We start from the raw sequence: 14,263 nt of genomic DNA on the forward strand, positions 1-14,263 counted from the left end.
GCAGAGAGCCAGCCCGGGGCAGGGGCCGGGGCGACCCCACCGCCCGCAGGGCCCCTGGGCCTCCGGGACGAGCCCAGCGCCGCGGAGCGGTGGAGGCTGGAGCCTGCTGAGGTCACTTCCTGTGCCTCTCCGCGAGCCGCCCGACGGCGCAGCCCGGCGCTCTGCCTTTGAGGGGCGGGCGGGGAGCGGGAGGGGCGAAGGGAACGCGGCGGAGCGCTGAACGGGGCGCAGCCAGGCGAGGCTCGCCTTTGTGCGGCCAGCCTGAGGGCACCCCTCCCGGGCCCAGCCCCTCCCCGCCCCGCCCACCCCGACCCCTGCTGCCAGGGAGCGGAGACCCGGCGGCCGCTGCGGACTCCGACGAGAACCGCACACAAGGTCAGCGGCGGCCGGCGCGGAGGGCGCCGGGGCGCGGCGTGCGCGGCGCGGTGTCCGGGGAGCCGGTCGGCGGTGAGTGGCCCCGTGCGCCCCGCGGGCGGGGAAGGACTGGGGGATGTGCGCGGGCTGGGAGGCGGTTTGGCTCGGCCCAAAGGACCTGCTCCCCGCGGCCGGAGGGCAGTTCCCGAGCAGGTGCCTCCTCCCCTGGAACCGAGCTCTCGGTAGCTGGACGCTCCGGGAGCCGCGGGTCCGACCGGGGAACCCGCACCGGGAGGCGAGGAGTATCCTGTCTGGGGAGGACCGACTCTATGCAGTTGCTCTCGGGACGGGGCCTCGGAGCGTCCTTGCAGAGGCTTTCCACGGCGTGGCCAGCGCTCTCGTTCGCTTGCATCCCTCCCTCTCCCCTTGCCACCGTAGGTCAGATTGTCGCTTCTAGTGTGATTTCTCGGTGGGTCTGTAGGTCTCCTAATGGATCAGGCTCGACTCCTAGAGGCAGGTCAGCCGTGCGGAAAAGAAAACAAGTTGGGCGCCAAATGACAAGACAGCAGGAGCTTTGTGTCCCAGGAACCTCAGAGAGGCGTCAGTCACCAGGGACCAGGGGACCTTAATGGGGGTGGCAGAGGCACCAGAGGCAGAGGCAATGATGAGCCTCATCTGGGAGTAGAATCCGCTCCCTGTTGGAGTTCTCCCTGCCAGGACATCTCCGTAAGCTTTTACTATGACTCCACCTCACAGAACTCTGCCCGACAGAGCTTTAGTTCTTAAAATGTTTCCAGCTAAAACTTCTGCTTGAGAGATCATTTAAATAACAATCTCACTGGAAAAGTCCTCGGTTCCTTCATCGGACTTTTTGGATGGTTTTCTATGCGCTGGATACTGTATATGGTAACATTACTTAACACTTAATAAAACTTCAATTCCAGTGTTTCTGCATATTATCTTCGTTTTACAAAAGAGGAAACAGACTCAGAAAAATTGTGATTTGCCCAAGTTCATACAGCTAAAAGGTGGAAGAGGCAACACTGAAAGCCAAACCTCCTAAATTCCAAATGTGGGGTTTGGTCCACTATCTGCACCCTCCCTCCCACAGGTGGTTGAGAGGGTCTGCTCAGAGATGGGTTGTGGTGGGGTACACCCTGTGCTCCCAAACTCATTGAAACTAACAACTGACAAAATGTGGTGCCCCTTTTGCCCTCTTCAGGAGTCAAGAGAGAAGGTGGAGATGTACCTCCCATTCTACTCTCCTGCTCATGGCCCTGGTGCTGTCCTCCTCTGTGTATCTGAGTGTGGGATCTGTGCTCCTCCTGGGTTGCAGAGTGCTGTATACGTGCGGATGGTTAGGTGCCAGAATTCCCTCACTCCTGACCTCAGTCACTTCACAGCAGGCTGGCTACTGAGCTGCCATCCTGCATTCTCTGGCAAGCCTAGCAGAACCATCTTTTTTTCCTTCTGTCAAAAACTAATTCAAAACTGACCTGTTCTGTGGGGAAATGCACTTATTGCTGGCTGGAGTGTGAATGAGAATAGCCTCAGTGGAGGGCAATTTGGACCACTTGGCCATTTAGAAATGTGTATCACTTAATCCTACAATTCCATTTCTGGGACTTTATCCTTCAGCTATCTATACTCTGATGTGTATTCATTGAATATTCATTGAGTATTCATTCAGTAGTCACTGAATATTCATTGAATATTCATTGTAGCATTGTTTATTTTAGCCAAAGGTTTTAGACAACCCAAATGTCTATCAATAAGGGACTCTTAAATACAGTCGTGAACCGCTTAACGATGGGGATTTGTTCTGAGATGGGGATATGTTCTGAGAAATCGTTAGGTTGATTTCGTCGTTGTGCAAAACTTCATGGAGTGCACTTTCACACACCTAGATGGTATAGCTGACTACACACTAGGCTATATGGTGTAGCCTATTGCTCCCAGGATAGAAACCTGTACAGCATGTGACTGTACAAAACAACGTGAGATTAAATCAAGCGCAAGACAAAATGGTGCAATCAAGAGACACGGTAGCCGGCGTAACATGGTGTATTGTTTTGCAGCAAACGTATTTTTTTAATAAGTAGAAAGAGTATATGCTAAAATAATGATAAAAAGTATAGTAAATCCATAAGCCAGTAACCTAGTCATTTATTATCAATTGTTATGTACTGTACATGGTTATGTGTTATACTTGTATACAACTGGTAGTGCGGGTTTGTTTATACCAGCATCACCACAGACACGTGAGTAATGCATTGTGTTATGACATTATGACAGCTACAACGTCACTATAATAGGAGTTTTTCAGCTCCGTTATCTTATGGGACCACTCCATATATGGGTTCGTCATTGACCGAAACATTGCATGGCACGTGAGTGTAAAATCATGTAGTAGCCATGCAATAGAATATAATAAAGCTGTTAAGCATGCAGGGAAAATGGGGCAGATGTGTACATTGATATAGGAATATTTCTAAGTTATGCACAGTGTGTTTAGTGTGCCACATGTGTGTGTGCACGCCCACAACGTATATGTGAATGCTTGTATATATACTGACTATCTCTGAAAGACACAGAAACCCATAACAGTGGTTGCTTCTGGGATGCAGGACAGGAGTAGGAAGAAGCCTCACTTTGCATTATATACTTTTTGGTTCAACATAAAGAAAGTCATTTTTAAAAAAACCCTGACCTCTGTGAGGTGGATATGGTGGTAAGCACCTCTGTGGGCCACATCTCTTCGTGGGTCCATGGCACTGTTGATTTGCCTTGTTTGTTGATAGTAGTTGTCATTTATTGAGTGCTTACTGTGTGCCAGGCTTTTGTAATATCTCCCTTAATTCTCAAAAAAAAATCCAACATAGTGTGGTCTATGAAATTGCCATTTTTAAAGATCAAAAATTGGTTAAATGTTTACTGTTTTGTATGATTCAGCCTAATATTTTTGCCTTCCTCTACAAATATTATTGCCCTCAATTTAAAAATGGAACTGGGGCTTGGAGAAGTTAAGCAAAAGGTTTAAGGTCACAGATGAATTAGTGCCTGAGCTAGTATTCAAACCCAGGCTTCTTTGGTGCCAGAATGCAGGATCTCAACCGCTGTGCTCTGCTGTTTCTCTTTACTGATTTTGTTCTCAAGGGGCTGCTACTCAGGGTTGTCCTAGCGCCTTCTTCTGATATTTAGACCCCTGAAGGCTGGAACTTGCTCACCTTTTCCTGTCTCCCTCGACATTGTGAAATGTGATGCTCAGCTCCCAAAGGAGGTCAAATGCCTGTTGTTGGTTTGATCAGATGACAATGCAAGATCAGAGGGAGCTGTACCCCTGTGTCCACTCCCCTCCCCCCAGCTCTGTCCTCAGAAAGGGGTCACAGAGCTCTTTCTGTCCCAGAGGTGGGCAGGTGGCCAGCCTAGTCTAACAGAGCACTTTCAGAAGATGGTGGTGGCCCATCACTAGCAAGTAGAAATCACCAAAGGTGCTCACACTCAGGGAGTGAACCATAGTCAGGTGACACGGGAGAGCCCAGTGGAAACTGTACCCAGAACAGACTCTGCGTTATCTGCTGATACCTCTTGCAGTGAACTCTGACCTCTCTTTTTTAGGCTCTTGTATTTTTTTTTTGGTTCTTTTTTTAAAAAAATTTATTGGGGTGACAATTGTTAGTGAAATTACATAGATTTCAGGTGTACAATTCTGTATTACATCACCTATAAATCCCATTGTGTGTTCACCACCCAGAGTCAGTTCTCCTTCCATCACCATATATTTGATCCCCCTTACCCTCATCTCCCACCCCCCACCTAGGCTCTTGTATTGATTGGCCCCCTTTGCAGGGAAGTTCCAGAATATTCAGACTATAGACCTGAGCCTCGCAAGCCACCAGGCTTTATTCATCTTTATGTCCCCAACTTTGCATGTAGGAATAACTTAACAAAAGTTTGTTGAATTAAATTTAATCTCAGTGTTTTGTCAATGTCTGGTTAAATTCCTAAACTTGCCAGAGCCATCTCAGGTCAAGTTTTTGTTTTCCTTGATATGAGCCCAGAGTGTGAAGTCACCTAACCACTACCTGTGCCCTCTTTTCACGATGCGTCCCACCTGCAGCCCCTTCTTCCAAGGCAGCTCTCCACTGACTTCTGTGGCTCTGTCAGTCCAGGGTGCTGGAGGACTTGGGGAGTTCCAGAGCAGGTGTCATGCCCATGGCAATCATTTGACTCTCATCTGCCAAGCAGTTTAGCATACTGGGCACTAGTGGGAGTCAAGAGAACTGGATTTCACAAGAATGGCCCTGAGTTGGTGATAATTATAGCTGGGTGGAGGGAACAGGGGGATTTAGTCTACTGTTCTCCCTACTTCTTACATGTATTTGAAGATTTCTAGAATTAAAAATGGGAAAAAAAATTGTACTTGGTGTTGCCCGCAGCCCAAGATCCTTCTCTCGTTTCCCCATCTATTTTTGTTTTGCCGTTAATGTTATATTTGTGTTAGGCTAGCCTGGTAGCATGAGACTTTACCACCACTACTGAAGCATCTTCATGGAAAGAAGACATTCTGTATGTTGGGAGATCAAGAATCCTAGCCCAGCTCTAATGCTGCTTAGCTCTGTGTCCCTAAGCAAGTCACAGATGTGATCAATTTCCTCATCTGTTTGTTGTGAATAGTGTCACTTGTCCTGCATCTCAGGGATATGAAAATAAGGAGAGAAATAACACCGGTCGCAATGCTTTGAAAGGTTAAAAACCATTCTGTAAATTCATTTCTGCTCATCCTTGGGCATCTTTGTGGGAGGTAAAGGGCAAGTGACTTAGAAGGAGAGACTCCACTTACTGCTATCTTCCCTTAACAGCCTGTGTTTTATAGCTGCTGCTCCAACCACCTGCTTCTGTCGGAAGAGCCTCTGGGCCTCGTGCTTGGCAGCAGGCACCTTGCCCCAGAGTCCTCTTAGTTCTCCTCGCGTGCCGAGACAAGTCTAGCATGATGCCTGCCCTCTCACTAGCATCCCGAAGGCAGGGAGAGGATTATGCATGCACTTGATTGGTTCAAAACCATGACATCATGGAGATGCTTGATTAGGGAAAGCACTCCCTATAGCCTAGGTGTAATCTCAGATATCAGGGTTAGGCAGAGGCCAATGACATATTTTATTTCCAAAGTCCCTGGAGATTTTGATAATTTGGGTTTCTACTCTCCCCCATGGAATCTGAACCACAGCTTTGACAATCAATAAGAGGGAATTAAAATTCACCAAACTCTTTCAACACCACAGAAGGATTAAGTTTCCCCTGCCCCTTGGTTTTACTTGGGTGCTTTCACCGCTAATTTTTAGCCCTGGGCTAGGTTGCAAGACTTTCAAGTCCTAGTTTCAGATCTGCTTTTTTTTATTTAAGGAAAAGCAAAAGCCTCTTAAAGGACAAAGCAAATCCAACACTAAGCCTGGGGGCCTTCTCTGGAGGCCCCACCAGGTTCTGTTTGGTCTTTTCAGCTGTGATCTTAGCTCAGAAAAGGTCATGTTTTGTTTTTGTCTTTTGTCTTCCTGCCCGTTCCAGTTGGTCCCAGTCCTTTGAGGTGGGGATTGCTGGGAGGTCACAATGTCAGGATTGTTTGGGATGACCGTTCTGGGAGAGCAGGGCTGAGGTCATGTGTCCAGTGTTCTGAGCAGCCCAGAACCGAAAGACTCAGACACCAGACCCATCAGTGGTTTCATTGTTGGACCTTTCTCTACAGGTCGACTGACCCTCTTTTTTAAGCAAAAACTCTGGACACATGATAAATGTCTGTGCTTATGGTATTTATTTATTTATGGTCAGAATATATGAGACCAGAATGCCCTGGGTAATCTGGAATATAGGCTCACCTGGAAGATCTTATAAAACATTTCTTTTATTCTTAACAGTCCACCCCACTCTTTGTGAAATCAGAATTCTTTCCAGTTCCTGGATAAGTAAAGAGCACAGTGGCTAAGAACAGGGGCTTTGGAATGAGAACCCACCCCACTACTTACTCACTGTGAACACTCTGTGGGAGGTAACCAATCTCTCAGTTCCTCAGTATCCTTATGTGAGCGTGTGGAACTAGTGCCTGCCCCTTAACTCAGGGGTTGTTGTGAGATTAAAGAGGCCACACATGCCTCCATACAGCAAGAACTCAATAAGTGATAACTATTTGTGGTATGCCATGGGAGAAAGATACTTATAAAGATCAAATGTGAGATGGGAAGTGACATTAGCGGTTAACCCATCAAGGGCAGGCTCACTGATGCACCAGGGTGATATTTGGTGACAGTATAAGGAGGTAGCTGGGTTTTCTGAGGCTATGTTGCTCCTGAGAAAGGGAAAGGGGATTTTTTAAAAAGTAGCAAATTAGCATAATGGAAAATTCCAGGCATGTATTCAAATAGAGAGACCAGTAAAAAGAACCCCCATATTAACCCATCATCCAGCTTCAAAAATTATCAACATTTTGACAAACCTTATTTCAAATCTTTTTTTTTTTTTTTTTTTTTTTTTTTTAAGGAGCGCACAGCTCACAGTGGCCCTTGGGATCAAACCGGCAACCTTGGTGTTACTAGCACCACACTGTAACCAGCTGAGCTAACCGGCCACCCTGACAAATCTTATATGTCTCCCTCCCCGCCACTTTTCACCCCCTACCATAAAGTGTTTTAAAGCAAATCCCAGACATATTATTTCACCTGTAAGTCATGTATTTCTAACAGATGACATTTTTAAAACTATCAATTTAAAAATTAATAATCATTCCTTAAAGTCAGCTAATACTAGGGTGAGCGTATGTCATGGTTTTGGACAGATCAAATTTATGCTTGTTGCCAAGCAGAATTATTACTAGCCCCCTAGCTGGAGGATTTCAAAGTCCTGGTGATGAATGTGTCTTCCAGCCCTTCTCTCTTCTGTGCTCACTCTATGCCTGTATCTTCCGTCTCATGCACACTCATACATCCTTCTTCATTTTCTCATCCCAACCCCATTTTTCTTCTCTAAAATATGTTTAGGAGACATCTGGGTAACTTCTCCTGGCTGGGAAGATTATAGGTGTCTACTTGATTTGTTCTGAATTTGTATAAAGTGTTTTCCAAAGACTTGTGGCTTTCTCCAGAGGCTGCAGCAATAAATAAATAAATACACGTGTGTACACACACACACACACACACACACACCAATTTTTCTTTGCATTTTATAACTTAAAGGAAAGAGTGAGTATCTGTTCCAAAGCAGGATGATTTAATAACAATTGACAGAATCCGAACTGTATAGAAAATTGTCAAGCATTACATTTTCTTTCCATTTGTTCCCATCTGAAATCTATATAGCTGTAGTAGAATCAGAACTAAACTGGAAACCAGGATTCTGCTGCAGTGATCTGTGTGAATCCACTTGAAGCCTTCCTAAACCTCACCCACCTTGGGTAGTCTGCCCATTTCCCTCCTCCTATTTATCTGTATATTGATTAGCTATTGGGACTGCATTGTAATTTTGCAATTAGACGTTCTTGAAAAACCCAAATCCAAGGGGGTCTCTCATTTATCTTTCCATCTCCAGTGCTTAGAACAGTATCTGGCATAAAAATGTTTGTTGAATGGATGAAAATTTGTTAAGTGGATAATTGAATGAAAAACAAGTGAGCCCTTGTTTTGAGTGAAAAATAAAGAGCCCTGGGCACTTCTGTCAAAATGAGACTAGGTTCTCACTATGGTTTCTAGGTTTTGTGATCTCCTCAGGTTGCTCAGCTAACTTGCAATGGAATGGGACACACTGAGCTAAGAAAGGTGGCAATGGGACCGAGGGAGAGCAGTGACTAACTTACCGCCCTAGACCTGTTTCCTCTGTCCTCATTTGGTCTCCTCCTCCTCCTTTCCCCATATAGCTCTTCCTCCCACATTTACCTATCTTTTCCTCTCTCTGTGTGCCGGTTCTCATGGCTCCCTGGAATATCCAGAAGTTGATTCCATCATGGCGGAACTCAAGGTGGAGACGCGGACCAGTATGGACTGGCAGAAGCGCTGCCTGGCCCTAGAAACCCAACTTTTCCGATTCCGCCTACAGGCCAGCAAGATAAGGGAGCTGCTGGCTGACAAGGTGAGTCCTGGAGAGCAGGTAGCTGCCTAACCTCACTGCAGGGGTCAGTGTCAAGAGGGGCCAGAGTTAGAGAGGGAGAGTTGGGGAAGGTGCACTTTCTTTTCTTTTTTCTTTAGGTGTGTATGTATGTATGTATGTATTTATTTTTAGTCAAAATATACTTGACATATAACGTTATATAATTTAAGGTGTTCAAATGTTGATACATTTGATACATTAATGTATAGTAATATAGCTGCCATTGTAGTGATAAATAGCATCTCTATCATATTACACAATTACAATTTCTTCTTAGTGTGCATGTGTCTTAGTAGTTGGAATAAATAATTTAGTGGTTGGAATAATTAAGTTTTAGCAAGTTTGATGATTATAATACGATATTGTTGTCTATATTCACTATACTGTGCATTAGATCCGTAGAGCTCATTTATTACTCGTTGCAGGAAGGTGAATTTTTTTTTAAAGAGTTTATTGGGGAAGGAGAGCAGGACTTTATTGGGGAACAGTATGTCCTTCCAGGACTTTTTTCCAAGTCAAGTTGTTGTCCTTTCAATCTTAGTTGTGGAGGGTGCCATTCAGCTTCAAGTTGTTGTCCTTTCAGCCTTAGTTGTGGAGGGCGCAGCTCAGCTCCAGGTCCAGTTGCCGTTGCTAGTTGCAGGGGGTGCAGCCCACCATCCCTTGCGGGAGTCAAACCAGCAACCTTGTGGTTGAGAGCCCACTGGCCCATGTGGGAATCGAACCGGCAGCCTTGGGAGTTAGGAGCACGGAGCTCCAACCACCTGAGCCACCTGGCTAGCCCAGTAAGGTGAACTTTTAAAAGATGCTTCCCACACATGCAAAATGAAACTCACCAGTGGTAGTTTTTTTTGTTTGTTTGTTTGTTTTTTTGAAGACCGAAATAAAAGCAGTTTATTAAGCGGTCATCCCGCATTCTTCCTTGCTGTGCTTCTTCATATGGCACACCAAAGAAATGCACAAACCTTCTTGGTTCTCCATCACCTGTTCAGTCATGTGTGGCTACAGTGGAGGTTCTTTTATTCCTTTAATAGCTCTTCTTCAGTGTGGGGGAGGAAGATATTTTAGGAGAGAAGAATGGAAATCCCCATCCTCCTGCTCACCCTCTATTAAGCATAGGAACTGTGGAAGGCAGCCTGGTTTCCTGGTGACAAGGGCACAGGCGTTGGAGCCAGACCCACCTGGCTCTGCCACTACTAGCTATCTGATCTTGGGCAAGTCCCTTCACCTCTAAGGCAGGGACACAAATGTCTCCCTTTCTGAGGTATTTTAAGAATTATGTCAGATCACATATATAAAGGTTCTGGCATAGAATAGATCTTAAATGGGGGCAATTTTTATCTTTACAGGCTTGGGTGGGCTGGTCTGGGAAAATAACAACCATTCATAATGTTTCCATGGAAAGATACATTCTAAATGGCTGACTTTCAGTGGTATTTTGGAGCATCACCCTTCTAGAGAGAGGAGACCTGCACTCCGTGTGTGTGTGTGTGTGTGTGTGTGTGTGTCTTAATTGAATCAACCATTCTCTCTATAGTTTTGTTTATAGTATCCATCTGCTATCGATTCATTAGCAAACCCTTCTTTCGTAGTACAAAAGTAAAATTCAGTCCACCCCTCTCCAAGTAATGTCAAAGTCTTGATTAGTAACCCCTGAATAAGTGACCTGTTTTAGTGATAGGCCCACAACCTGGATTCCAGGAAGACAAGTTATTGGCGTCACCTCTGCATTTCCACTGCTGAGGGGTGTGGCCCTTGACTAGCCTGGACTGGAACTCATGAATGTTGGGTCTGTTGGGATTGCTGTCTTCCAATTCAGACTTTGCAGAACAGACTGGCAGGCATGGATGTGGTTCAGGCACTGCTAATAGGAAGGGTAGGATTCCATCACCTCAGGGAAAGGGAAGCAGGCCCCAGACAGTGGTTCTCCAAGGGTGGTCCTGGGGTACTTGTTAAGCATGTACATTCCTGGGCCCCACCCCAATCCTCCTTATCCAGGTCTCCTGGAGTGCTGCTCAAACTCTGCATGTTTAACAAGCTCCCAGAAATTGGTTTCATACCCTATAAAATGTGAGAACCTTGCCTTAGGATATGGTATTGGGGATGATGTGCGAGGGAAGGAAAGGATAAGTGGGGATCAGCCAGCTGATCTAAACACATTTCAAAGGGAAGAGACTTCTGTTTCTAGTAATATGAGCAACAAAATAACCTAAAAAAAAAGAAGAAGAAGAAGACCACTATGAAACACCTAGAAAAACTGCTGAATTAAATATTTGAAATATCCTTCTCAGTGCAGAGCTGTGAAAAAAGTAAGAGGAATCCTGAATGGGCAAAACAAAGAGGAAAACCCTGAGTGATACTCATCTCTGGCAGTTGATTGGGATGGGGTATGTGGCTGGCCTTCCTTTAATAACGAAAGGCTTGAGGTTTGAGTTTTAACATCTGTGGAGACAGAAATGAGGTCTGGCCACGTTGGAAACTGGACCTGAAACTGAAACTACCATGTAAAGTCAGGACTCTCAAAGGGCTTTACCCTAAATGACAAAGAAAAGAAAAATCATCCACCAGCACAGGGAGATAATAGAACAGCTTCTCATACTTAGCTGAGGCTCTAGGCAAAAAAAAAAAAAAAAAACAAGGAAGAAAGAAAGAAAAAGAAAAAAAAATGTTCATTGAGAACCTGATTATATTGGTTTAACATTAGAATTTATATCACCATGTTTTCCTGAAAATAAGACCTAGCCAGACAACATAAAACCTTCTAGACAATCATCTGTAATGCGTCTTTTGGAGCAAAAATTAATATAAGAGCCGGTATTATATTATATTATATTATATTATATTATATTATATTATATTATATTATATTATACATTACATTACATTTTATATTATATTATACCTGGTCTTATAGTAATATAAGACTGGGTCTTACAATAACTTTTTCTGTAAAAGACGCATTAGAGCTGATTGTCCAGCTGGGTCTTATTTTCGGGTAAACACGGTAGCTGTGTGGACTGGGAACCCTATGTTCTGGGCCTGCGACACCCCTGGGAGACCTTGTAGGAACAGACACAGAACATCTCTGGAGAAACTAGACCTCAACCCAGATCATACAGGATCTCCACAGGAAAAAAGAAAAACATTAGTGAAGGTGAACATATGATCCAAAATGACTAAATAGTGAGAGAATAATCTACAGTAAGTAAGAGTCCACATACACAGGAAACAACTGGATTACACTCCCTAAGAATTTAAAATAGAACTGTTGGTGAGATCCTATAAAATAAATGAGTCCAAAACTATTGAAGACATAATGAAGTAATTGAAGACATGAGACAAAAACAAGACACTCTTCAAAAGGATCAGGTAGTCTTGAAAAAGACTTGAAATAGAACTGATAGAAGTGAAGAATGTTCTCATTGAAATTAAATGTTCAGTGGTTAGATTAAATATCAGATTAGGCCCCACTGAAGGCAGTGAATGGAAAGTGAATGGAAAGAGGGACCTGAGGAAACAATCCAGAATGCCACACAGAGACAGACACAGAGGCTGAGACATGGGTTCTAGAATGACAAGATTCTATATTAGATTACAGAAGTGGAGAAGAGAATGAAGAAGAGGCATTACTCAAAGAGATAATGGGTTTAAAGTTTCCAAACTTGGTGAAAGGCATGAAGCCTCAGATTCAGGAAATAGAAGAGCCTAAGCAGGATAAATTCTGTTTTTAAATCCATGACTACTATATTAGCTAGATCATATTAATAGTTTGCTGCAAGAAAGAACCCAAAGTAACAATGGCTTAAACCATGTAGTATCCTGGATTTAAGCAGCCTAATTCTAGAGTGATGCCTGCTGCATGTTTGAAGACAGTTCATCCTGATATCAATGCAACCCCTTCCGTTTTTAAGTGCATGATCTGGAGTTTACGTTTATTCTTTCTATTCATAGTCCAGTGGGCAAAATTTGGTTATACCCAGCTGCAGGGAATATTGTAAAGTGTAGTTTTTATTTTGGATAACAATGTGTTCTGCTGAGTTGGAAGTTCTGTTTTATATGAGAGAGAAGGGGAGAACAGACAGGGAGCAGAATTGGGGAACAATAAGCAGTCTTTAAGTCTAGAATAATAGTAATAATAAATAGAGTATATAACTTTCAAATCAGGAGAGGAGGGAAATGGAATAAAGAAAGTCTGTTAAATCTACGCAGTGAGAGGAGAAAAAAAAGAGTATAGAAAAAGAGGAGTAAATAGAAAGCACAAAATGCAACCGTAGAAATAAATCCAAATATATTGATCACAAGCAGGCATATACAAGAATGTATATTGCAGCATTGACGTATGAAAAATTGGAAATATTTTAAATGTCTATCAATGGGAGATGGATAAACAGATTGCATGTATTTGTGCAATGGAGTACTACATTGCAGTTAAAAATAAATCAAGTGGAGCTACATGTGTATGATCAGTAAATCTCAAAAAACCACATTGAACAAAAAAGATCAGAAGGATATATATAGAACAGTACATTTTCTATAAAGTTTGGAAACATGCAAAATGGTACTATCTGTTGTTTAGGGGTATATACAAATAAGATAAAAATGTAAATACAACCGAGTATAGAGTAAATACCAGAAGGAGAGGAGTAACACTGGGGAGAGGTACACAGGTGGCCTCAACTCTCTAGTGGTCCATTTCTTAAAAACATCAGAAGCAGATATGACAAAAATTAAGATTTGATAGAGCTGAGTGGTGGATACATGTTCTTAAAAAAATTATTCTCTCCATGTTTCTGTTGTCCTGAAATATTTCATAATAAGATGTGTTTTAAAGTGCCTCCCTCCCCTATTCCCCAGGGGCCTTAAACACATTATTAATAAACACCTTTTGTCTCCACAGCTTCTTGGGTCTGGGTAGATTCTCTTCTAGGCTGTCTTTGATCATCAGGTAACCGGAATTCCCTTCCATGCAAATGTTGGGAGCTCAGAGTGTATCTTGGGTAAAGAAAAAGGAAGCGTACAGACACAGGGCAGGACACCGGGTGTGGGAGGGAAAAGGAGAGAGAAAGAAATTTTGACTAGGGGTCATGTGCTGGGAAACTTAACATTTTCACTGCTATGTTATCTGTAGTCGAATGATATTTCTATGCCGTCGACTGCGGCGTTCGGCTTGACCACAAGCTCAGTGTTCCAGAAAGGAAGTTTAGGAAAGCAGACGTACATTTTTTCCATATTTTTGTGTTTTTCAAGAATGAAGAGCAATTAGGAAATTTTTATACTTCAAAGTAATCATTTATTTTAATAAAATGTAGCACCTTAACTATATTTACTTAAAAATATAAATACTGTAATTATTTTCTGTGGATTTTTGACACATTTTGGAGAACAAACTTGAAATCAATGAACATAATGACAAGGGTAGGGAAGAGGGCTGAGACTTCTGGAAGAGGTGCTGGACCTCTTGGCAGGAATCCTTATGGACATAAAGACCGTGTTGCTCAGTGCTGGGGCTATGTCTGTCACCTGCAATCATCCCCAAACCAACAGGATAGGTTCAACAGTTCACTAGAGAATTTCCCCTGTACATCAAGGTAAGTTTCAGCTCCCGAGACGAGATGACTCTGGTTTCTCAGGATAGCTCCTTCTGGGGCTGAGCCCTGCTCTAGTCTCTGTCACTCCTCTCAGAACTTACTTGTCAGTCATCATCAGTACCGACCTGCACCAGGGTGAGCCAGGTCAGCTGAGGCCTCTAGCCAACTCTCTTACTTGCTTGCCCCCTCCACCTCTC

At 43.7% G+C, this 14,263-nt stretch overlaps 1 protein-coding gene across 2 annotated transcripts in view; it reads left to right on the forward strand.

The window, feature by feature from the left end:
• Positions 1 to 301: 301 nt before the first annotated feature.
• Positions 302 to 14,263, forward strand: part of PLEKHH1 (pleckstrin homology, MyTH4 and FERM domain containing H1) — a 50,805-nt gene continuing 36,843 nt past the window's right edge. The window contains exons 1-2 of one of the 2 annotated variants that reach the window (XM_081048434.1): positions 302 to 447; positions 8,324 to 8,463. In XM_081048434.1, the coding sequence (XP_080904560.1) occupies positions 8,338 to 8,463 (126 nt within the window). In that variant the 5' untranslated portion in view covers positions 302 to 447; positions 8,324 to 8,337. The remainder of the gene's footprint in view (positions 448 to 8,323; positions 8,464 to 14,263) is intronic. The other variant, XM_081048433.1, reaches the window with a different exon arrangement.

The sequence above is a fragment of the Rhinolophus hipposideros genome (assembly GCF_964194185.1).
Source record: "Rhinolophus hipposideros genome assembly, chromosome: 5".
NCBI classification, from domain to species: domain Eukaryota; kingdom Metazoa; phylum Chordata; class Mammalia; order Chiroptera; family Rhinolophidae; genus Rhinolophus; species Rhinolophus hipposideros.